At 50.2% G+C, this 24,885-nt stretch overlaps 1 protein-coding gene across 5 annotated transcripts in view; it reads left to right on the forward strand.

The window, feature by feature from the left end:
• Positions 1–24,885, forward strand: part of SDK1 (sidekick cell adhesion molecule 1) — a 715,898-nt gene that overhangs the window by 485,361 nt on the left and 205,652 nt on the right. For all 5 annotated transcript variants that reach the window (XM_074345583.1, XM_074345585.1, XM_074345587.1 and 2 more), the window contains exon 6: positions 24,650–24,761. In XM_074345583.1, coding sequence (XP_074201684.1) covers positions 24,650–24,761 — 112 coding nt within the window. The remainder of the gene's footprint in view (positions 1–24,649; positions 24,762–24,885) is intronic.

Here is a 24,885-nt window from a genome sequence, read left to right on the forward strand (position 1 = left end):
TGGAGAGGGCCAGGGGAAGGGGCAGCGCAGGCAGACGGAGCCAGCACGGCGGCAGGGAAGGCGCCCCGGCATGGCGATGACTTCGCGCTGGCTGGTGGCCAGGCTGCGTTCGGGGAGGTGGCGGAGTAGCGGTCTGGGCGTCAGTAGGGGAAGCACGCTGTGCACACTGAGACTTTCGGGCTTGATTCTGTGGGTGAGCTAATGCGTTAAGGGTCTAGACCTGGGCGTGCTGTAAGATGCTGGCTGCGGCGTGTGGGCCAGCTTAAAGGAAGGCTTTTGTGACACATGGGATGCGATGCCGCGAGGACTTGAGCGAGGGTGGGGACACGGGGGCGTACCTGTGAGTTTGGGGGAGAATGTTGAATCAACAGGACTCATGGGGCTAAAGAGAGGGGCGTGTCTTTTATGACTTTCCAGCTTGAAACTTATTATTATCACACTTGCTATGGTGGTTTGTGATCGGTGATCTGTGATGTCATTGTCATTATTTTGGGGCGCCATGAGCCACACCCACATAAGACGGTAGACTGAATCGGTAGATGTTGTGTGTGTTCTGACTGCTCCACCGGCTGGCCCTTCCCCCATCTCCCTCTCTCTCCTCGGGCCTCCCTCTGCCCTGAGATACAACAAGATAAAATTAGGCCAGTTAATAACCCGACAGCAGCTTCTGAGTGTTCAGGCGACAGGAAGAGGCACAGGTCTCTCACTTTAAATCAAAAGGTGGAAACGACCAAGCCCAGCAGGAAGGCCTGTCAGACGCCCAGACGGGGTGAGAGCTGGGCCTCTTGCACAAAACGCAGCCAGGCTGCGCGTGGTGAGTGCAGAGGGAAAGTTCTTAAAGGGAGTTGAAGTGCTGCTCCAGGGAACACGCGAACGGCGAGGAGGCAGAGCAGCCTCACTGCTGGCACGGAGAGCGTCTGAGTGTCTGGAAGGAAGGTGAGACCAGCCACGACACTCCCTGAGCCCCAGCCCAACCCAGAGCAAGGCCTGAGGCTCTTCTGTTCTGCGAGGGCTGAGACAGGTGAGGAAGCTGCAGAGGAAAAGTTCGAAGTCAACAGAGTTTGGTTCATGAGGTTTAAGGAAAGAAACTGTGTCTATAACGTGAAAGTGCAGGCGGAGCAGCCGGTGCTGACGCGGAAGTGCAGCAGGTTCTCCAGAAGGTCAGCTCGGACCCTCCATGAAGCTGCCACGCCTGACAACAGATTTCAATGTGGAGGAAGCAGCCTCACACTGGAGGAAGATGCCACCTGGAACTTCCATAGCTAGAGAGGGGAAGCCGATGCCGGACTTAAACTCCACAGTGCGGGCTGACTCTCGCCAGGGGCCAGTGCAGCTGGTGGCCTTCAGTGGAAACCAGCTGCCATCCCGAAAACCCTAAGGCTCTTAAAGATGCTATTTAATCTGCTCTGAAGGTGCTCTGTTAGTGCGACAGCAAAGCCTGGGCGACAGCACATCTGCTTACAACGCGGTTTCCTGAGCATCTTAAGTCCGCTGTAAGGTCTGCTGCTCGGTACAGATTTCGTCCGAAATATTACTGCTCATCGACTCAGCACCTCGTCACCCCGGAGCCCTGAGGGAGAGGGACACGAGATTAGTGCTTACGTGCCTGCTGACACAGCATCCGTCTTGCATTCTGTGGATCAAGGAGTAATTTTAAATTTCAAGTCTTACTATTGAAAAAATGTAGTTCATAAAGCTGTAGCTGCCATAGACAGTGATTCCTCTGATGGGTCTGGGCAGAGTCCATCAAAAACCTTCTGGAAAGAATCCACTGTTCTGCATGCCGTTCAGAACATTTGTGATGCCCGGAAAGAAATCAAAGTACCAACATTCGCAGGAGGCTGAAAGGAGCTGATTCCAGCCCTCGTGGATGACTCTGTGGGGTTCCAGACTTCAGCGGAGGAAACGGCTGCAGACGTGGTGGGAACAGCCAGAGAACTGGAGGTGGGGGGGCCTGAAGATGGGCCTGACTGCTGCAGGCTCACGATGGAACTTTCACAGATGAGGACTTGTTCTTACGGACAAGCCAAGAAAGTGGCTTCTTGAGATGGCATTTACTCCTGGTGATGATGCTGCGAAGATTGTTACAGTGAAACAAAGAATTTAGAATATTGCATACGCTTCATTGACAGAGGAGCAGCAGGGTTTGAGAGGATTGGCTCCAGTTTTGAAGGGAGTTCTGCTGTGCGTAAACACTGTCAGACAGCAGTGCACGCCGTAAAGGAATCATTCGTGAAAGGAAATCAACCGGTCAATGTGGCGAACTTCATTGTTGTCCAGTTTTAAGAAATTGCCACACGGCCACCCCAGCCTTCAGCAGCCACTATCCTGATCAGTCAGCAGCCACCCACGATGGGGCCAGACCCTCCACCAACAAAAAGATTACAACTCACTGAAGGCTTAGACGGTGGTTACCATTTTTAAGCAATAAAATATTTCTTATTAAGGTACTTACACTTTTTAGACATAATGCTGTTGTACAATTAATAAACTACATCATAGCATAGACATAACTTTTATATGCACTGGGAGATGAGAAAATTCACGTGGCTTGCTTTATTGCAATGTTCCCTTGATTGTGGTGGCCTGGAACTGAACCCCACAACACCTTGCAGATCTGCCTCTGTGTGTTTCATACAAATAAAAAATTAACACGTATTTGCAAACCTTGTGACCAACAAGGGGTTAATTTCTAAAATATACAGCTCATACAACTCAATGTACAAAAAACAAACAACCTAATCAAAAAAAAAAAAAATTGGGCAGGAGACCTAAATAGACATTTCTCCAAAGAAGACATCCAGATGGCCAGGAGGCACATGAAAAGATGCTCAACATCACTAATTATTAGAGAAATGCAAATCAAAGCCACAGTGAGGTGTCACCTCACACTGGTCAGAATGGCCATCACCAAAAAGTCTATAAATAATAAATGCTGGAGAGGGTGTGCAGAAAAGGGAGCCCTCCTAAACTGTTGGTGGGAATGTAAATTGGTGCAGCCACTGTGAAAACCGGTATGGAGACTCCTCTAAAAAACTAAAAATGGAGCTGCCACATGATCCAGCAATCCCACTCCTGGGCATGTATCTGGAGGAAACTCTAACTTAAAAAGATACGTGCACCTCAATGTTCACAGCAGCACTATTTACAATACCCAAGGCACGGAAGCAGCCTAGGTGTCCATCAACAGATGGCTGGAGGATGAAGAAGATGTACATATATTCAGTGAATATTATTCAGCCATAAAAAGGAATGGAGTATTGCCATTTGCAGCAGCATGGACAGACCTAGAGATTATTATACTAAATGTGGTGACACAATGTTATAAATCAACTACACATCAATTTAAAAAATAAACATACTTAGGAAAATCAGATCATACTGTAGGTACTATCTTGTAGGTGATTCATTTAATACTGTATTATTTATACAATGTTAACTATCTACTCTGTTATTTTAAATAGCTGCCTAGTTTCCTTTTGTAAGCAAACATCATAATTCATCAACCTAACTGTCAATCACTGGACGTTTAGAATTCTTCCAGATTTTCACCATTATAGACAGAATGGTGAGCATCCTTTTAGCTGCATCTTTGTGAATATCAAAATTATTTGTTTACAATAGATTTATACAATAAATAAAATAACAGTGGAGCTGTTATTTTAAGGGTGTTCTAGTCAAGCTTTTTAATCAAGCAACAGACACCCAAACAAATGTGCTCGCTCCAGTGTGAAAATGGGGGGAGGGGGTTCATATGAGCAAAATGAAACGGGAATCTCACGTAGCCCGAGAACAAGGTGCCTCCAGGCCTCCAGAGACTGCAAGTGCAAGCTCCGGGGGTCCAGAGGACTCCCAGCTCCTCGGGGCCAGGCAGCCCTCATCTTTGCTCTTCTGTGCCTCTTGGCTCCCTCATCTTCTTGACCAGCCTTCTTTGCTTACTTCTTTGCCAGCAGACTCAGTTTTATACATGAGCGCTCAGCTTCAGTGGCCGACAGTCGTCTCTGTCCCTTGTTAGAATTCTTGAGCAGGTAAGCCTGACTGGCACGTACCTACCAGCCATGAGTCCCGGCCAGTTGACTCGTGCAGCTGTGCATTTGGGGGTTGAGGGTGGGGTTTCAGTCAGCCTGTGCTGGTGAGCGCTGACCACGGGTGTCTCCTCCCAACTCAGTGTCATTGATGGCATAGTTGTAGCTTCAGATCTGCACTAAGGAAACTGGCAAATACTGCAGATCAGGGCCGGTTGTTAAATGTTTATCAGAAAACCATGGGTGTCACGTGGAGTAAAGCTATCGGACTCCTCAGAAAACGTGTGGCCGGTGATTGACGCCTGTAGGATGTTTGTGATAAGCTCAATTCCATTAAAATTCTGTAGATGCTACTCCATTCTGTTCTAGCCTTTGATGCGGAGAAGTCTGGAGGTTTTTGGTTTCCCTTTTTGTTCCCCTTGGGTTGTTACCTTGTTTCATCCATCTGGACGCTTGCAAGTTCTGCTTCTCCGTGAGCCCCGCCGTCTTCCTGGGATCGGACTGTCGGGCCCTCCCCTCCTCGGTGCTCAGCGGGCCTTTTCACTTGAAAATGCACATCTTTATCTTTGTTCACGTCAGGGGATTTTCTCAACGTTGTTAGTCTGAGTAACGTCTTTTTTTCCCGCACTCTGCTTTCCCTTCTGGAGCTCCTGTTGTGCTTCCCGCTGGAACTCGTGGGTCAGGCTTCCAGTCCGCGTCTCTTCTCCTAGGAGCTCATTTGATCTATTTTCCATGAATTTTAGGAAAAACCCTCAATTCCAGCCAAATTCACTGATTCGATTTTATGCACCACCCAATCTGTTCTTCTGGGCTTGTATTGCTATTTTTTTTAATTTTTGCAATTGTCTTGTCATCTAAAAACAATCTTTCTTTCCTTTTCATATTTATAGTATATTACTGACTCTTCTCAACGCGTTTTTGATTTGATTCAGATTTTCTGATTCATCTGGATCAGTTTGATTCGGCAATTCCTGAAGCGTTCTCTTTCATACCGAGACGTTTCTTTGCTTCTTTAAAATAATCCCTTTATTACGGGCTTTTTCATTACCAGCTTTATCATTAGGGTTACTTAACTTTAATTTTGCCACAGTAATGAACGTGTAGACTGTAGTGAGGTGGCTACAGTTCAACCTAGTTGGATGCAGGGAGTTTTATTCCAGGGCTAAAGGACTTCTTTTCCATTTTTAGAAAAATAATCCGTAAGTTGCCAGGACCCTGCTTCTCTCTCACCTGTACTCACCGTGCTCGTGAAATTCTCAGAGTGTGGGAGGCCCCAGACCGGCAGGGCAGCGTCACCTGGAGCCCGGTAGAGATGCAGATCTCAGACCTCACCCCCGTGTGCGGATCTGGAACCTGCGGGGTCGCACCTAGAAATCGGTGCCTGAACAAGCCCTGCACGTCATTCTGATGCCCATCAGCTTGGGACCGGCTTACCTACCCATTACTCAATTTTCCTCCAAAGCAGGTTTAAGTGAGGTGTCAAGTCCACGTGCGGCCCTTCATCCAGCATCTGCGCCGGTCCTGGGCCCGTCCGTCAGCCAGCCCCACAGACCGCTCAAGACAGAATTCCGCTACTCGCTGTCACAGGCAGTAATCCGTCTGCCTCACCTTCGGTTTTGCCCCGGTTGCCTGTCTGGACGCACTGGGGTCACTTTAGAGAAATCTGATCGGCAGTGAAAGCAATGCCCTCTCGTTGCATAAGCAGACTGGATTTGCAGGTGTGTTTCTTCGTGGGAATCTGGCTTCATTTAATGTCTTTAGATGGTGGAAATTGTGGTCACGACTGAGGTTCTTACCTCAGTTGACAGATGATGCCTCCTCACCACAGAACTCCGGGAGTGACCCTTACAAGCGAGCACATGCTTTGTTTTCCCTTGATGGCTGACAGCAGCTGCTGCGAGTCCTCAGGAGAAGAGGATTTGGTGACAACAACCGGCCTGGTGTTGCAGCAGGAGGAAAAAATAGGAAATTGATGAATTATCTTTCTATTTGCACCTTCAGAAATAGGTTAATTGTTTCAGTGGCTGGCTCTGTCTTGATTAGGAAGCATTAATAGCAATTAATGATGTAACTTCAAAAAAGGTATAGGAAAATTAGTAGAATCCTCAGCTAACATAAATTATTGTCATTATCTACTGCATCCAGAGCCATTAGGGCCGCCGCGCTGGCTGATTAAACTGCAAGGGAATTTTGGGGTCTGAATTCCCTAGAGAACTGAACAAATCTTTTCTTAATTTTTTCAGTATAAAATTCCCCGTAGTGAGCTAATAACATTATTTAGTTTAAAATGTCTCAATTCTATGCCTTAATTAAAAACCTTTCACCAGTTAATTTTATTAACATATGCACATTTTATCTACATGTACAAATGTCATTTGATTACGATGACAAAACTTTTTTAACAAAAAAAGAAACTGCTAAAGTGTGGCAAAGAACAGTTCAGGTCAAGAAATATGAAACTGCGAGACGGCTTTGTGCAGCTTTAGTCAGACCCAGCAGTGGCGGCAGAGCACGCTTCCTTTGGGAAGGGCGGTAACCCGGAGAACGAGCGGGTGGCAGCGGCAGCAGTGACAACGCGGGTTGCACGCGCCCTCGCTCTGCCCCGGGCCTGGGTGCCAAGCCTCACATGTGGGCTCCTTTTATCTTCACCTTAACAGCAGCCTTTGAGGTAGGAGGCCTTGTCCCACTTTGCAGAAGAGGAAACTGAGACTCAGAGATGGACAGGAACTTGCCCAAGTCCGCACAACATGGGGGGATGCTGAGAGTTAGACCAGGTGGGGTGACCCCCCATGCATCCTCTCAGTCACTCGGCCAAACTCCGTGTGGCGGTTGTCTGCCTTCTTTTAAGGTGAGATTTGCCTCTCTCGGCCCAGCTCTGCCCCGTCTGGTACTCCTCCTCAGTGTCACCAGGACACAGTTAGACACAGCTGTCCTTTCCAGTGTCAGCCCTAGACATGCAGGCCTGTTCCTCAGAGGAGTCTGGCTGCTTTACAGGTGTATGATGGACTGGCAGCCAGCACCTTCGCCTCCACTCTTGGTCAAACTGTGATCTGGGCTCATGTTCACCCTCTTATTTGTCCTTAAAGACTTGCCACGGAATTCCGTCACTCATTACTGAGACCTGATGGGCCCGTCTGTGTGCGTCTTGTCCGGAGGCTTCAGGACTTCACAGGAGTTGGCCATTTGCCTGGCCTGAGCGCGCTGGGTGGACAGCAGTGCACTCGGCAGACCAGGCACCCTCACCTGTCCACTTGCCACGATGGTTTTATGTGTCTTTCTCAAACGTTTCTAGCTTGTTCCTTCTTTTCTGGAGATCCAGCAACCAGAAGAACATTCCAGATTTGTACCTTAACCTGTAAGGACCATACAAATAGTGCCATGTTCCCCGCATCCCCGGGAATGGGTCTGTAGTTTAATCTCGGGATTCTGTTGGCATTTTTAGACAAAGCAACAGAACTGTTCTAAATTCCTTTGAACAAAGCGTTTACTGAAGTGTTACCTTTTGCCATGTGTTCTGTGAGGGCCATATGAATTTGGAAGGAGGGGTGGGCGTGATTAGGGAAAGTGCCAGAGCTGGAGGAGTGTGATCTGGCCCTCGCAGGGTGCTTGTGGAGCTGGATGGCCTGTGAGGTCATTTGGGGATAGGTGGGCGTGGGGGGCTGGCAGGGGCCAGGCGCCGAGCGGGGCGGCAGACCACACAGACCAGGCAGCGAGGAAACCAGCCTGACTGGGGCTGGGGGGGGTATTGGAGGGAAGTGGGGCCCACGGTTGGATTATTTGGGTGGGGATGGATTAGAGAGGTTCTTGGAAGCGGAGTGACTCCGTCAGTGTAGACAGAGGAATGCTGCACTAAAGACGACTGAAGTTTACTTCGGACTCACGTTCCACGTGCAGCCCAGGTTCCGTGCGGGAGAGGGGGCTGCTCTGTAAGGGACTCGGAGCCGGGCTGGCGGAGGTGCGGCTGTTACGGGATGTGAGCACCGCCACAAGGGCCTAGGGGCTCGGGGCACGGGGCGGGCATCTCGCACCTGCATGTCAGTGCATCTGCTTGGAGATGACGCGGTCCCTTCCATTCGCATTTCAGGGGCCAAAAGCAGTTACATGCAAACTTGCACATATACCTGACTCAGGGGGTCAGGGAAGGACCCACCTCTTGTGCCCGGAAGGAGACGAGAACTCAACATGTTAGTGAGCCTTGATACTGCCTCCCACCCCAGGCAGAGGGCACAGACTTGGGCTGGCAGGCACTGGAGCGGTCGGCAGGGTCTGAGTGCAAAGCGCCTGGGCTCTTGGAAGACTAGCCTGAGTTCAGCAACTGGAATGGCCACTCTGGATGCATGGTGTCCCAGCCTTTCCTCTTACGGGCTTTTATCTCTGCTGCTCGGCGTGGCCACGCCTGGGACCTCTTCACCGGAGTTAGGATGGGGCAGTAGTTAAGAGTGCACATTCCGGCCGTAAAGCCTTGGGTTCACTTCCCAGCTCTGCCCTGTGATGCTGGCAGAGAAGCTACTTTGTGAGTCTCAATTTCCTTATCTGTCGAAATGGGAATAATAAAAAAGTATACCTAACAGTGGATGCAAATGGAGTGGCTCAGGGTCCGGCCTGCACTAAGCAGTTAATAGCTGGGCTGTGATTCCTACAGTCTCTGAAAATGCTCCACCGTTGGGATCTTTAGTTCTGTTCGCAGTCTTCCTTCTCTCCCAGTTTCCCTGCCCTTGGCCGCCTTTATCTGATCAACACTTAGCTCGCTTCTCCTGCCCAATTTATTAGCCCTCTCTTAGCATCCTTTCCTTCCTACACGCCAGGGCCCACGTTTTAATTATCTCCTGTGGCATCAGTCTGCCCTTGGCCTCCAGCATACCCAGCCTGCCGAGGCTCAACTCGCCTTCCACCTGCTCCCTTCTCTGCAGAACTGAAGTTCCACCAGACTGGTGTTTTCTAGAATCTGCGGGGGTGTCAGTGCTGCACGGAGGTCCTTGGACTCATCCCAGGTTTCCTCCTGACTCTTTTTCTCTCGTAGTTGTCCTCAGCGGTGCCGCCTTCCACCTCCCCACCCCCTCCCCCAGGACTGCTTCCTGCTGAGTCATGCGTGAGAAGACAGAGTGTTTTTATGTGTTTTCTTTTACGTAACTGATAAACATGTGAATGTAATCCTAACTGAAGCGTAAGATCACTTAGCACAGAGCTTCTCAAATTGAACGGGCATTCACATCACCTGGGCAGCTTGTTAATATTTAAGTCCTGATTCGGTAGGTCCAGGGTGTGGTCCGAGACTCTGCCCCTCTAACCATCTCCCAGGAGAGGTCTGCACTGCTGGTCCCAGCTCTGCTTTGAGGGGCAAGGAGTTGGCTCACGCATATTGAGTGTCTCGAGTCCTCGTCATGTGCTAAGAAGTACGATCTTTTCCTTCTAATGAGGGAGAGCTCAGCTCCCAGAGCATGGCCAGCAGCACAGGCTTCACGTGGGAGCTGAAGGATCTAGAATCTCAGCTCCACCCAGATCTGCTGATTTGGAATCTGCATTTGAACAGGATCCCCAGATGACCTGTGTGCACATAAAAATTTGAGAAGCACCAGCTTAGAAGATACAAATAAAAAGGTCTTAAAAACATTTGTAAAACTGTATGTGGTTTTTCAGTGCTTTGGAGACTGAAAACGCTGATGTCAGATTAAGCTAATTAGTGGGTGGGTTGAAATTAATTAACCAGAAAAGGCTCTCTGAGGAAAATAAAGTTCGTACCAGGTTTGGGAAAAAGAAAAGTGTACTTAGAAATGTATTTAAGATTTGTATTTTTACATCATCTAGAACGCCTTCTCTATAGCCGTTCTCAGGAAAGCCCAGTTGTGAAAGAACAGTGCTTTCTGCATCTGTCTGACTGAATTATTTTTTTATTCCATTATTTTTCTTTATGTAAAGAACAGCAAATATGCATGTATAGAATTATTTCTTCCCCCTTTCCTGCCTCAAAAGCAACACATCATCTACACTGTTCAGCACTTTGCTTTTTTCACTTATCAGGACGTCTTAGAGCTCTTTCTGTCCCAGTCTAGAAAGAGCTTCCTCCTCATTGTCTTCACGGCTCATAACGTCTAGGAGCACAGATGTGTGCGTCACCATACAGCACGGATGTGGGTGTCACTGTATGCTTTGTTTTCAAAATGTTTAGAAGGCCTTTTCCCAGCAGTAACCAACACTTACATGTGGGAGGTCCTACACCCGGAGAATAATTACTAAATAAATCTGTGTTAAATTTCTACATCTTTTCTACAAATGGACTCCTTCAGGTAGCCACCACTTGTTTCATTTGGGGTTATTTTAGGCTAATGTGTCTTTCCCAAACAGTAGTTAATTTTCAAAATAAAGGAACAGAGCACTTGTAATCCAATAGATTTTTTAAGGACTCAACCAAAGGCAGCTCCCTCTTTTGGGGGAAATGATTATGGGGAAAATCCTTGTCTGATATTCAGGCGTGTGGGGCCAATTCTAAGCTCCTTAAACCTCTCCCCCCCTCGGTGAGCCCCAGCGCGCGTCGCACCTGCTGGCTAAGGAGAGCGCCATCCGAGCCCGTCCCTCTCGCCCTCTGCGCAGCTCAGGGGCGTGCCACTGCTCAGAGACAAGGTGTCCCGTGGATAGAACAGGACTACGTCAAACTTTTAAATAAATGGATGCCATCCTCTTATTGGAAGTTTCGGGAGAGTTTTGGTGGAAGCGCCCGTTGCTTAATGATTTGCTGTGATGGCTTTTGGATTTCCTATAAATTCTCTATCAGTCTGTCGGCGCCGTCTCGCAGGAAGCTGTCTGCCCACGCTGCTTAAAACGGCACAAGGTGCTAAGCGTGTGAACACACTCTTAGAGCTCGTTTGTTTGAATTGATAGTTTGCACTGCCCGGATCTGCTGAGTAATCAGCGACCTTCCACGTTTTAAAGAGGCCTGCACTGAGCAGCCTCTTCGTGCATTTGAACAGTCACATAGGTGGGTTTAGGACTTCACTTTTTATCCATCTGCCCTCCGGTCTGTGTGAGCAGACTGCTCATGTCTGCCAGGCGTGCTCTCGGAACACTCGCCGTAGTCTGTCTGTAAGCCGCTCTCTTAACAGGGGTCTCAGCTGTGTCCTTCACACACAGCTTCTGTTCCGTGCTCTCCCCCTCTGTCTGCCGTCAGCCTCAAGAGTTATTGCTGCTGTTGATTTCGGACCAAAATATAAATGAGATTGTGTTGACATTTTTTTAAAACCTTTGCTTCCTCGCAGATTGAGTAGAGAACCAGTTGGTTTAAATAGATAACCTTGGGTCATGTCGGCAAATGTCTTGTTCTAGCTGAGTGCTCCGTGCTTGCGCTGTGGGACTGACTTTATTCATTTAAAGGAAGTTAGGGCAGACAGGAAAAGAGATATTTCCTTCTCTGAAGATTTCCTGATTTGTTGGTACCTCTGTTGTGACACCCAAGAGTAATTCTGATGCAGCAACTCTCGCAAAAAGAAAAGAGATGGGAAACAGAAGAGGAAATTCCTCATGGTGATGAGTTCTCATCCTTCCCTCAGAGCCGCCGTGGGCCCGGCTCCGTCTGTGCTCCTCGTCGGCGACAGTGACCCACCTAATTCCCAGAGACAGACGGGCAGAGAGTGCACACGTGAGATGAGCCAGGATCCACCTTGTGCTCAGATCGCACGGGCACCGCTACCGCTCTCCAGCCCCTCGGGGTCCAGGCTCTCCCCACAGGGTAAGGACTCTCCCAGGGAACTGAGCCCACAGCCTGTCCTGGCGCAGTGGCGGCGGTCAGCCCGCCGTGCCGGCCCAGGGTGCAGCCCTGCCTGGCCCACGTGGAGAGGTGGTGGCGTGAAGGCTTCACTCCCCCTCCGGACAGAAGTGCTCCTGGATCCTAATGTCAGGAAACAGGACGCGGTTCTCTTCCTGGAATTCGCTTGGAGCGAATATGGGCAAAGGACTTGGTTAGCCAGCAAGCTGTCCACTCACTGATGCTGTTCTGGAACGTGTAGGGCTCGCGGTGGCTTGATGCTGGTTAGGCTAGAAATCCTGCAAGATTCTCTGTCTCACAGTCTGCCCGCTTCTAAGATGGACTGAATACAAAAGTGATGACCTAGCCCGCGGCCGAGGAAGGGCTCGTCCGTGTATTTGTACCAACATCTGCGTTTGAAGTGGGGATACGGAGGGAAAGAAAGTGGCTGATGAAATGTTTCTTCAGTTCTGGGCATAACCACCTTTCAGGATTTCAGTTTTATGAAACACTAAGCATGTGGGTGAGAGGTTTTATTTGGTTTGGGATGTCTAGTTTGAAAAGCTCTAGTTTTATTTAGGACGTCAGTCCTATATGAACAAATAAAAAGAAAAGTCATCTTTTGGTCTGTGGGGTGCCCCTCCCGGTGAGGCGCTGAAACAAATATCGGCCGCTCTGGTCTCTGTGTTTTCACGTGGCTGGGGGAGGTGTAAAATGTAAGGCTTGCCATTTTACATTGCTCCAGTCAAGCAAAGTCTTCAAAAAGTCACAGCCCTGGGCGTGTTCCACGGCGGCGTGGCTTCTTTATAACGAGACTGAGTTTGCCTTGAGCTTCAGTTGCCACGATTCCCAGTCTGTGAGTTGGACAGTGGAGTCGGCAGCCAGGTGAAGCAACTCCAGTTCAGTCTGGTTTTGTAAAGATCTTTATAGTAGTGTGGGGGGGCGAGGGGGGCGCCGTTGCGATTTTCCAGATGTATTCTGTGGAGCAGACTGTGACCCCCGTTCCCTCTGATTTATCTCCTTCTCTCTTTTTTCTTTCTCTCGTGTGCTCAGAGCATTTGTTAAGGTAATTTTCTGTTTTCTCCAGGGACTCAGGATTGAATTTCTTTGTTCTTGGTTTTATCTGTTAGAGGCACTTGTCTCGTTACAGTTTCTATCTGTGAAGCACGCTGTGTATCAAACACCCGATCTGCGGCGGGATCCGAGCCTGGCAGAGTCACGTGCGTGTCTCAGGGGCAGGGCTGTGCGGCTCTCCACGAACTGACGTGCAAAACTCTTGTCTTGGGAAGAGATCTGATTATCTTAGGAACAGATATTGGCATCTATTTGGAAAGTGTAAAGTTAGGTTCATTCGATTTGGCAGGCAGCTGTTGGGCGTTCCTGTTTGCCAGAGGCTCTGAAGACGACAGGGGTCACGAGAATCTCTTCCCTCAGGTTTACAAGGGATGGGGCAGATGTGTGCGGGAACGGACGCCCTTGTCTGAAGGAGACCGGCCTGGCCTCAGTCGCCCCCAGAAGCACAGTGTGTGAGCTCAACAGAGACGTGGGTTAGTTTATTCAGAGGCAACCCCAGGAAGCCGGGCAGAGGCGCGGGCAGAGGAGGCGAGGAAGGGACAGACACCGGTGCAGGGACCTCAGTGAGCTCCTGGCCTGGGTCCCCCAGGGAGCCCCAGGGAGACCGTATAGAAGCCACTTTCCGGTGGCTTGCCGGAGGGGAGAAAGCTCACGCTTTATTCGCTGAGAACAACTTCCCGGGACATTAGTGTACAGGCGTCCTGGCTCACCTCCCCATCTCCCCGTAGGTCAGGCCTGCCCCTGGCCAGAGAGGGACCTCGGTGGGAGCTGGCAGCGCTTGCAGAGAGCCGTGGCTTTGGACGGGGCCCGGGGCCGGGGCCGGGCGTGGGCAGCACCAGCTGCACAGGGATGTTAACCAAGTGGGAAAGGGCACTGCTTACCCCGCGGACAGAAACCTGAGACCCAGAGCTGTCAAACTCCTGGAAGGAAAGATGGGGAGAAGCTTCGTGACCTTGGATTTGGCACTGATTTCTTAGATGTGACACCACATCACAGGCAGCGAAAGAGAAAATATGTGAATTGGACTTCGTCAAAAATAAACGCTCTGTGCATCAGAGGGCACTGTGAACAGAGTGAAAAGGCAGCCATGGAGTTGGGGGGATATTTCTAAATCACCTTTCTGGTAAGGGATTAATACTCAGAAAATGTGGAGAACTGCTACTAAACTCAACAACCAGACAGCCTGGCTTAAAAACTGAGCAAAGTTGACACAACGTTGTAAACTGACTCCACTCCAATAAAAACAATAAAAAGAAATGAGCCAAGACTAGAATAGACATTTCTCCAAAAGAATGAAATTAGAACATTCTCTAACACCACATACAAAAATAAAACTCAAACTGGATAAAAGACCTAAATGTAAGACCGGATCCTCTAAGACCCCAGAGGAGGACGTAGGCAGAACCTCCTGGACCCAGATCACAGCAATATATTTTGGATCCACCTCCTCAAGTAAAGGAAATCAAAGCAAAAATAAACAGATGAGACCTAATTAAACGCAAAAGATTTTGCACAGCAAAGGAAACCTTCAACAAAACGAAAAGACAACCTACTGAATGGGAACAAATATTTGCAGATGACGTGAGTGATAAGGGTTGATATCCAACATCTATGAACCGCGGTGCCGACGTCACTACCCATCAGGGAGATGCCGGCAACGCTGCAGTGAGGTCCGCCTCACCCCTGCCTGACGGCCACCATCAAAGAGAACACAGATGACAGGTGTTGGCGAGGATGTGGAGAAAAGGGAACCCTCGTGCACGGCTGGTATGTAAATTGGTGCAGCCACTGTGGAAAACAGTATGGAGTTTCCTCAAAAAACTAAAAACAGAACTGCCGTATGACCCAGCAGTTCCACTCCTGGCTGTGTATCTGAAAAAAACAAAAACATGATTTGAAAAGATGCATGCACCCCAATGTTCATAGCAGCATCATTTACAGTTGTCAAGATATGGAGGCAAGCTAAGTGCCCATCAACAGATGAGTGGATAAAGAAACTCCGAGATATAGATACATATGTATCTCATACATACATACAGTGGAATACTACTCAGCCGTTAAATGAAATTCTGCCATTTGCAGCAACATGGATGGACTTGGAGGGCATTACGCTGAGTGAAATAAGTAAGACAGAGAAAGACAAATACTGTATGAAATAGCTTAATGTGAAATCTAAAAATCATAACAAAAAAGCAGCAGACTCACAGATACAGAGAACAAACTAGTGCTTACCAGTGAGGAGGGGAGGGGAGCAGGACATAAAGATGGAGGGAGTGGGAGGTACAGACTGCTGGGCATAAACAGGCTCAAGGATGTATGTACAACAGAAAATATGGCCAATGTTTTGTAATAACTGTAAATGGACAGTAACCTTTAAAAATTGTAAAAACAGTACAAAATACCTTTTAAAATAATAATAAATAAATGAAAACCGAGCGAAGATAAGAACAACATTTCTCCAAAGATAACACACAGGCGGCCAACAAACGCACGGAAGGATGGGCCACCTCACTGATCATTAGGGGAACGACAGCCAAATGGGATCCCACTTGCCAGGCACTAGGGTGGCTATTTTGAAAAGAACCTAAACAAAGGAAAAACAAGTGTTGGCGAGCACGTGGAGAAATTAGAACTCTTTTTGCATTGCTGGTGGGGATGTATAGTTGCACAGCCACCGTGGACAGTGGTATGGTGAGTCCTCAAAAAATTAAACACAGAGTTAGCATACGATTTAGACCCCAAAGAACTGAAAACAGAGGCTTGAACAGACATTCACACGCCCATGATTGTAGCAGCATCATTCACAGTAGCCAAAAGGTGGAAGCCACCAAGTGTTTATCAGTGGATGAGCGGATGAACAGAGCGTGGTCCATCCACACAACGGGACATCAGTCACACTTAAAACAGGATGAGATTCTGACACGTGTTACAACGTAGGTGAACCCTGAAGACATTACACTGAGTGAAAGGAGCCTGTCACAGAAGAACAAACACCGTCCGATTCCGCTGACATGGGGCCCCCAGAGTAAGGTTCACAGAAGCAGAAGGCGGCATGTGGGCGGCGAGGGCTGGGGAGAAAGGAAGGAGGAGTGGCCGTTTAAGGGGGACAGAGTCTCAGTTTGGGAAGATGGAAGAATTCTGTAGAGGGATTGTAGTGATGGTCACACAACCATGTAAATTACTGCCACAGACCTGCACACTTAACAGTGGTTAAAAGGGGAAATTTCATATTATGTATATTTAACCACAGTTTTTAAAAAGTGTGCCACAGGTACCAAGAGGAAAGATCACTTTAACTGAGGGCCCAGGAAGCCTTCCTGGAGGAGGTGACCAGTTCCCTGGGATTTCAGGGGGCTGCAGAGGAGCAGCAGAGAGGGGTAGGTGAGAATGGAGAACACTGCTGCAGGCAGGGCGCTCAGGTCCGAGGAGGGCACAGCACACTGTCAGTGTGGCTCTTGTTCTCTAGGCGATGGCGTTCTGGTCATTACAGACAAGATCAGATGTGGCTGTGATTCCTCCATCCAAGCCCGCCAGCTGCAGGGGTGTTCTGCCTGCAGCTGTGCCAGCCTCTAAGTGCTTTACGTCTCATTTGAACTTCGAGAAAAATTTTTTTCCTTGGAAGTCTTCCAGCTGGGGGTGGAGGGGACCGAGGCTTCAAAGGCCCCCCCAAGGGGTCCTGTGGTTCCCCGCTGTCTTTGCTGATCGCCTCAGATGGGCACCACTGGCCGGGGGGCTTGGGCCCCACGCCCAGATTTGCATGTTTGGCAGAATTACTTACGGCCATTTCTCATTGAAGCCAAGAGTGACCTTGTGCCGAGGAACATTCTCAATAATTTCAGAGTGCCTTTGGAAAATTGACCTAACTTCGTGAAAAATACCCTTATTCCTCAGCCCCACGCAAACTGTATATGGTCCCAGTTTTTCTATTGGTTAGGGTTCTTCTACTATTAAACAGTAGATGATGTGTTTATGTGTTTAAATAAAATGCGGGTCATCACTCTTGTCTCTCGAATGAGCTGTCTTGATCACTCCTGCGTCCAGTCAGTGCGATCCTAGACCCATGCGCCTGGTCTGTGGTTTACCAGTTCACGCTCGTCCCCGAATAAACACATGCGGAAGCCTACTGTAGAGCCGCCTTTTATCACCTTCATTCTTCTCTGCCTGGTAGAAAGCTGATGAAAAGACATTTTTTGTCACGCTCCATTCGTTTCCAAATGTGCGAGTTTTCAAATATGTTATAAATGAGAAGAGAAGGGAGCTGCCGGATTGTTTGTCAGACTGTCATAGTATTTTATTTATCGTCTCCTGTCAGTAGAGAAGTCCAGGAGTGTATTGAGATAAAAATGGAAGTTCATGTAAAGATAAAATTGTAAATGGGAGGTACTGCTGTATTTCTCCCATTTTTCTTTCCCTCCTCCTGTTGGACAGTAAACAAAAAGAAGTGAGTCCGCTGGCGCACACTCGTCTGGAGGGAACAACGTTTCTGTCATCGGGGTTGCCTACACGTGCTGCCCCCCGCCCCAGGCACCCCTCACTGCCGCTCACTGCGCCGCCGTGACCGCTTCGAGGCTGTGACTGGGTTCCGGGGAATGAGCGATAAAGGACGGGGAGGTTTTCTCAGACACCGGCACACATGGCAGCGGACGATCCCAGACGTTTGCACGCCCACCGCCCCATCCGGGAGCCGGTGAGCAGGAACCGAAGAGGGAATTTGGGGAAAGAAAGAGGTGGGAGGCGCTTTCTGTTTCGTGATTGCGGTTTTTCCAGTCAGGAGAAGAGTCATGCTGCTCAGTTCATTTTTCACGATAAAGCGCATCTTCCAAGTGCCCAGGTTGTGCCTTGAGAAGCTTCCCTTTTGGAGTCTGGGGGGGGTGACCTGGTCCGCCTGCGCCTACAGCCCTGTCACTGTAGCACATAGGAACACAAACACTGATAACCACTTCTCCGGGTCCTCGGGGGTGCCACATAATATGTACACGCACAGACACCTCCTGGTCTCGTCAGAAATACGTGCCCTGAAGGGTTCAGCTTTGTAGGAGTCGTGCTGTCAAGACGCCGGCTTCCCGTGGTGGGATCAGACACACCTGTTGAGATGCTTTTTCATAGGTTCTTTTTTGAAAGAAAGAAGGCTGCATCTTTTTAAATGAGTTGTTGAGATCTTTGGAAGGAGGAGTGTGGGGAAGTGTGTGCAGACCGCTCCCTCCCTCTGAGCCGTGAGCCGGGCTGCAGGCCTCCCCCAGGGTCCTCACTCCCAGCCCCACATGCCCAGCACACAGGCCCAAGCATCTTCGGGGTGTCTGTGGGGAGGGGTCCCTGGCAGAAGAGGAGGTGAAACCCCAGGGCAGAGCGAGGACTGAGGGCCTCCTCCCGCATCCACCACAGTGTTCACGCCTCCAGGTCCTGCGCCCTGTCTGCGTGCCAGGCTCTGTATGACGTGTGTCATGTACACATACATTCACACATCAAAAATGAGGGTCTGAAATGTGCACTCCTGTTTTCAGCGGCCCTGTGAGATGGACATCGTTCTGCAAATTAGGAAGATGAGGTTCAGAGGAGTAAAGTAACTTGCTTCCAGTTGGGAGCCAGGGCATCTCCACTGGATTCTAAACTCATTTCTCTTCCTAACTATACCTCTGAGCTGCTGGCCACGTGAGAACCTCATCTGGGGTAGTTGGGGGAGGGGAGAGGAGCTTGAAATGGAAGGGACCAAGGACTGGGGTGAGGCAGCTTCCAGGGGCCTGGCCGGTCCACATGTGCAGGTTGGAGCAGGTGAGAAGAAAGGGCTGGCAGGCAGCAGCAGGCACGTGAGCAGGGCCAGCACTGCCTGCGCGCAGGGTGGGGCTATCCCACGCACAGAGAGACGCGAGCCAGTAACTGGGACCTGGGAAGAGGCCTCGTTACAGGGACAAGAGTCGGGGAGGGGTGAGATCAGCTGCGACTTGGAGGGTGTTCACAGCCAGTCAAGTCATGTTCCTGGCTTCAGGCCTCAGGAACGATTCCAGACTCCACCCAGGGAAAGCGTGGGGCTCCGTGGAGGGGACCGGGAGGGGGGCCTGCAGGGACTAAGTGCTGAGTGTCCTTGTGTCTGGTGTGCGTGCTGGGGCACAGGGCCCTGTGGGACACATCCCCCTGGCAGCCCACACTGGACTTGGCCACCATGCTCAGAGCCCAGGAGAGCCCAGCCCAGCTGGCCAGGGCAGGAGCTGAGACCCCGGTGAGGGAGACTCTGTCTGGTCATCAGCCCACAGGCGTGGGCAGTTTGCCTTGCCTTTTTTTTTTTTTTTACTATGAAGAGAGAGAGAACTGGTTTTTACTCCTGCCTAGGAGCGTGACCCCGAACCAGTGGTCTCAGCCACAGGCCATCCTGCAGCACAGTGGACATCTGGCAGTGCCCAGGGCTGTTTGTTTACATTGCACCCCAGAGCTTATGTATCTTACAACTGGGAGTTTGTGTCTTCTGACCGCCTTCACCCATTTCTTCCTCCTCCCACTCCTCGCCTCTGCTAACCACCAGTCTGTTCTCTTGAGTTCCACTTTTTTGATGCCACATAGAAGTGAGGTCATACAGTATTTGTCTTGCTCTGACTTATGATAATAACTTGGCATAATACCTTCTGGGTCCATCCATGTTGTTGCAAATGGCAGAGTTTCCTTCTTTTTCATGGCTGAGTAATATTCCATTATGTGCATCTACCACACTTCCTTTGTCCATTCCTCTGCTGATGGACACAGGTTGTTTCCATGTCATTGGTGAATAATGCTGCAGTGAATGCGAGGATGTGGATATTTCTTGGAGACCCATCTGTTTCCTTCATATATGCAGTTGACCCTTGAAAAACACGAGTTTGGACAGCATGGGCCCATTTTTTAAACAATGCAAAACAGTTTTATTTGGATGCATAACAGTGAGGATTAGGGCCCTAGATGAAAAGGAAGGCAGTCTTCTGTCAAATGGACAAGATCAAGGTCCTTAAGTAGCTGACTCTAGGACTGGCTGGATGGGACAACCTGCCGTGTTGCTTCAGAGGCATCCAGTGGTAGTAAACATGACAGTAACTACACAGTCTGCACTCGGTGGCGCCTCAGATGTGGAACTGCATATATGGAGGAGCCACGTATACGGAGGGCCAGTGCAGTTACATGCGGATTTTCACCTGCTGGAGCGTCGACACTTTGTCACCCCCATGTTGCTCAGGGGTCAGCTGTGTACCCAGGAGTGGACTGGTGGGTCATATGGTAGTTCTATTTTTAATATGTAATTTTTGGAGGAATGGGCAGCTTTCCAAAGAGGTGGTAGTGTGGATAAGACATGTGAGAGAGCTTTGGGAGCAGAGAGGCAAAGACCGAGCGTGGAGGGGTGCCCAGGCCGCTGATGAGCCTTGAGACCTGTGAGAACCCCACCTACAACAGGCGCAGAACCAGATTCCCTTACCCCTGGCCCTCCCATCTCACAAACAGTAGCTCCCCTCTCGGCCCCAGTCCCACAGTCACCCCCAAGTCCAGTCCATCAGCAACTGTGTGCCTGTGCCTTTGAGAAAAGTCCCAGATCTGGTTCCCACCTCCATGCACGAATTACTTTGTCTTGCACGAGTGCCTGCCGTCACCTGGCTGGTCTCCCGTGTCCTCCTTTGCCCACTGCAGTCTCCAGAGTTTTTATTTTATTTTATTTTATTTTATTTTATTTTATTTTATTTTATTTTATTTTATTTCTCGCTCTTTTTTAAAATTGAAGTATGTATAGTCAGTTTACAATGTTGTGTCAATTCCTGGTGCACAGCATAATGTCTCATTCGTCTGTGTATATACATGTATTCCTTTTCACATTCTTTTTCATTATAAATTACTACTAGATATTAAATGTAGTTTCCTGTGCTATATACAATGGAATACTACTCAGCCATAAAAAGATTAGAATAAGGCCATTTCCAGAGTTTGGTTCTTTTAACACAAGGTCCTATCCTCTCCCCCCTCTGCCCTAGACCTTCCAGTGGCTTTCAGTTGTGCGCCGGCTGGTTCCTTCCCTCCAGGTCTCGTCCACCAGCTCCGGCCACTCCCGCGGCTCCAACGCGCGGTCTGTGTGACTTGCTGGGTACCCTCAGGCTGCCCTCCCACCCAAGGCACTGTCTCGATCACAGGGAAGCGGGCTGTTTTCCAGTCATCCTACTTTATCTGCAGTAATTCCACCGCTTAGCATTTCAAGTGGGTTTGAATTTTTTCTTTCTGTTTGAGAGAGCTGATATTTAAATGCACTTTGTAATTAAATGTAAACCGGGCAACTTCTCCCTACTCAGCCTCTTTGGTGGTTAAGGGGTTCACGCGGGGGAAACTGACGCGGACTGTGTGCCGTTCCCCTCGGCTGAGACCTTTGTCCCCCGGACCACAGAGCACTTGCCTCCGTGCCTTTGAAGCTACCTGGCGCCCAAGGGGCTGACCGCAGCCGGAACCCCCAACCACCTGCCCCCGCCTGGGAAGCGTGCCGCTGACAGAGCTACAGGAGAGTCTCAGAGGGAGGCGCTTGGGGGAGGAGCGTTCCAGCCAGCTTAATTCGGGGCTAACCGAGCACAGCCCAAGGTTTACGAGGAGGCGACGTCACGTGACGCCGGGCCTCAGTCTTCCCATCTACGAAAAGGCAATACTAACAGCTCCCTTAAGAGCTTGTTGCCAACGGGGCAACCCGTGTGAGGGTGAACATGCGGCGAAACGCTAAGTGGCCGGATGGGCGCTCGGTGAAGCCGTTTCCTTCCCTCTTTCCCGTTTGTTCTCAGTCTTCTCAGGAATAATTCTTAACACGTTGGCATATGGTAGCTTTGAAATGGTTTTTCAATGCGGAACACTGAAGGAGAGGGCAGTTTTCCTGGTGGTGGTGGTAGTGGCTCATTATTATGGAATATTTATGAAAAATTAACCAACCATTGAGCATTTGTTGGGTGCCTGTTATATCTTAGATTCTGTGGGAACAGCAGAGATGAAGTGGTTGCTTTATTCTTTCAAAAATGCCCAGATAGTCTTCTTTGCATTTTTTCTCCTAAAAATTGAATGTAGGGGAAAAAATTGGTAGAAAAATCAGCTTGGCAGGTTAAAAATGCACACCCGTTACCTCCCCTCCCTTAAAAAAGGAGTAAAAGCCCCTAAAATGCGGTAAAGGAAGAAGAGACTCAGGCCCACGTGACACGGAGGGCGAGTGAGGGATGAGTGCAGAGTCTGTACGGAGGGCTTACGACCCCGGGGGACGCTCTCGGCGCGGGGACACCTGGCGCGGGCCTGGCCACAGAGGAGCGGTTCTGACACAGACCTCAACCCAGGGGTTAGTTAGTGCTTTGTGTCTGGAACGGTCTGCTTCCTGCCTCACACGGTGTGCAGAACACTCAGCGGCTGAAGTGAGCAGACAGACAGACAGACAGAGAGGCAGGTGGGTTAGGGTTCTTCTCCACTGAGAATAAATGACTTCGGACCAAAGGCCTCTGCTCTCCGGGGACCAGGGTCCCTTCGGAACAACACTGGGCTCCCCGCCTGACTGAAGCAAAGCTGCCAATTGCCGAGTTAAATATTCCCATTTTGGGGGCACGGTCTGGGGGGTTCTGTTCCGTTTCCAGCCTCCTTGTGCTGTTTTTTTAGTCCATGTGCACGTGTGAATTTGCCTGAAATTTAAAAACAGGTTTGTCTTTAAGAAGCAAGTGTGCCAGCACTGTGTGATCTGATGAACACTGTCCTCGCCCCTGGGAGAGCTGGGTGCCGGGCACCTCCGTGAACTTTTACTGAAGTGTTGTTCGCGCAGTTTCCATAGAAAACGTGCAGGCCCTGCCGCCCCGAGACCTTGCTTCAGTCCTGCCGTCCTCGTCTCCTTGAGTCAAGGTCCCTTTACCAGCACGTGTGTATGCTGGGTGTGTGGCAGACACACTCTTTTTAGGGCCTGTTACATTTTCTGCATCTCGTGTACCTACTTCTCTAACAGGTGTCACGTGTGATTCATGCGTCATGAGAAAGAACAGAGGAGTCGGGGTCCAGAGGCTGGGGGGGTGGGGGTGAGAACAGATGGACGTATACCAGCCAATATTAAGCTGGTCGCTCGACTTGTCCTGTTGACCCTGCGGGGTGAGGGGACTGGACCTCGTGTGATTGTGCGGGCTGAGTGTGCGATATAAATAAAAGTTACTGTTCCTCGTGAGTGTCCATGCCGAGCCACTTCCTCTCCCCCCCCCCCCGATGGGGCTGGGGGGTCGCACATCCCCCAGCGGCTGCAGATGCTGCTGCTCTGTCTCGGGCACGATCCAGTCCAGGCTGACCAGCCGGGGACCGTCCTCCGGGCCAGGGACAAGTGCTGAGCACGGGCTCCCCGTGCTGCGCGGGGGCAGAGCAGTGATTAGTGCCCAGTTAGCACCTTGCCGGTGCCCTCTGCGTGCTCCCCGCTGCTCTCCTTCGCTTCGCGGAACTATTTGCAAATATTAGCTTCTCAGGTCGTTTCTCCTCATCAGCGACTTTCGCAGGTGACAGGCAGGCGTTCATCTGATTGGCATTCCGCCTTTGTTCTCCGTCCCCTCACGAGCGTGTCTGTTCTCCAGCATCTCCTGGGAAACCTGATGACTGGACCCACGAGCCCTGCACTTCTGCCAACGGAGAACGTTGCAGGGAAGCTCTCCAGGGAGCCCTGCGAGGTCAGGGGAGGTGAAGCCTGCCTCCTGCTTTCCAGGGACCTCCGGGTACCCGAGAACTGGCCTCACATTATGGAATCGATGTTTATAGGTTTAGAAAAATTGATTTGTTGGCTCTGCCTGCATCAAGCTTTTTTATTTTTTATTTTTAATTCACATGAACCTTTCATTCAAAACCATCACAGACGGCTTAGGCAGTGAAAGCCAGAACACAGAGCAGAGGCAACCTGGTATCAGTAAGCAGTCAGTCCCCCGTCTCCGTGCTGTCCTCCCCCGATGGCCCTGACTGCACTGCCGGCCAGGTGGGGCCTCCCAGAGTTGTTCCACTGCTCCCGGTGGTGGTGGGTCCCTTCAGTGCCAAGTTCTACAGCGAGCGTTTTGCATTTGCTGTGATGTCAATTCATTTTTATTTCCAGTCTCTTCCGTCTCCACCCTCTATTGAAATTCCTGATCTAGAAATGTTGGATCAGTCTTCATTTTCCATAAATAAACAGTAGTAACGTGCACTGTGGGTAGTTGATTTTAATATTACATGTATTTGCGAGAAAAGTGGCAAAAAATGTGTCATGGTATTTTTCTCCTCCCTTGTCACCAGAAGTATGAGCTAAATTATTTATAGTTTGAAACTCACACAACAGAGGTGGATTCAGGACGGTTAAGTTTCTTTCCTGGAAAGAACTGCGCACCTTGTTAACAGAACGTGTTTCCTCCGGGAGCCCACTCGGGCCCCAAGAGGAGACAAGCGTGCCTGAGAGAATGCCCGACGCGTGAAAACTTTGTGAGGTTGGGTAGATTTGAAAGTAGTGGGTAGACAGACTAGGTAACTCCGTGAGCAAACTCTTAGATCAATTAAAAAAAATAACAAAGCCAGCAAGCATTTTGGAAAATGCGCAGCAGTTGAATGCGGCAGGAGGCGCAGCAGGAGGCTCTGGGTGCTCTCGGGTTCCTGTCCGGACATCCGCTCCTGGGCTGTGGACTCCACCCCGGGCTCCTGCAGCCGGGCAGAGGCCTGGAGGACACTGAGGGCTCCCAGGGGGTCAGGTCGCTAAGACACTGGAGTCCTGTCCACGCGGCCTGACGGGATTCCTGTTTGTCACGCTTCCAGTCCTCAGACTTCCTGGTACCTTGGAGAGGAGTTCCACGGGCTTTTGTTTTCTCTGCCACAGGGGATGTCGGCGCTCCTGAAGCCACGGCCCCCGTCATCGTGGTCCCCCCGCGCAACAGGAGTGTGGTGGCCGGGTCCAGCGAGGCCACCTTGGAGTGTGTGGCCAGTGCCAGGTACGCCTGTGTGTGGTTTGCTCCTCTGTCTGGGGGGGTCCTGTTCCTCCAGCCGGGCGTGTGCGCAGTGTGCTCGGGAGGACAGGGACGCCGTGTGCAGACTTGTCCCCGAGCCCCGTTCTGC

This window comes from Camelus bactrianus, chromosome 18, assembly GCF_048773025.1.
Source record: "Camelus bactrianus isolate YW-2024 breed Bactrian camel chromosome 18, ASM4877302v1, whole genome shotgun sequence".
NCBI classification, from domain to species: Eukaryota; Metazoa; Chordata; class Mammalia; order Artiodactyla; family Camelidae; genus Camelus; species Camelus bactrianus.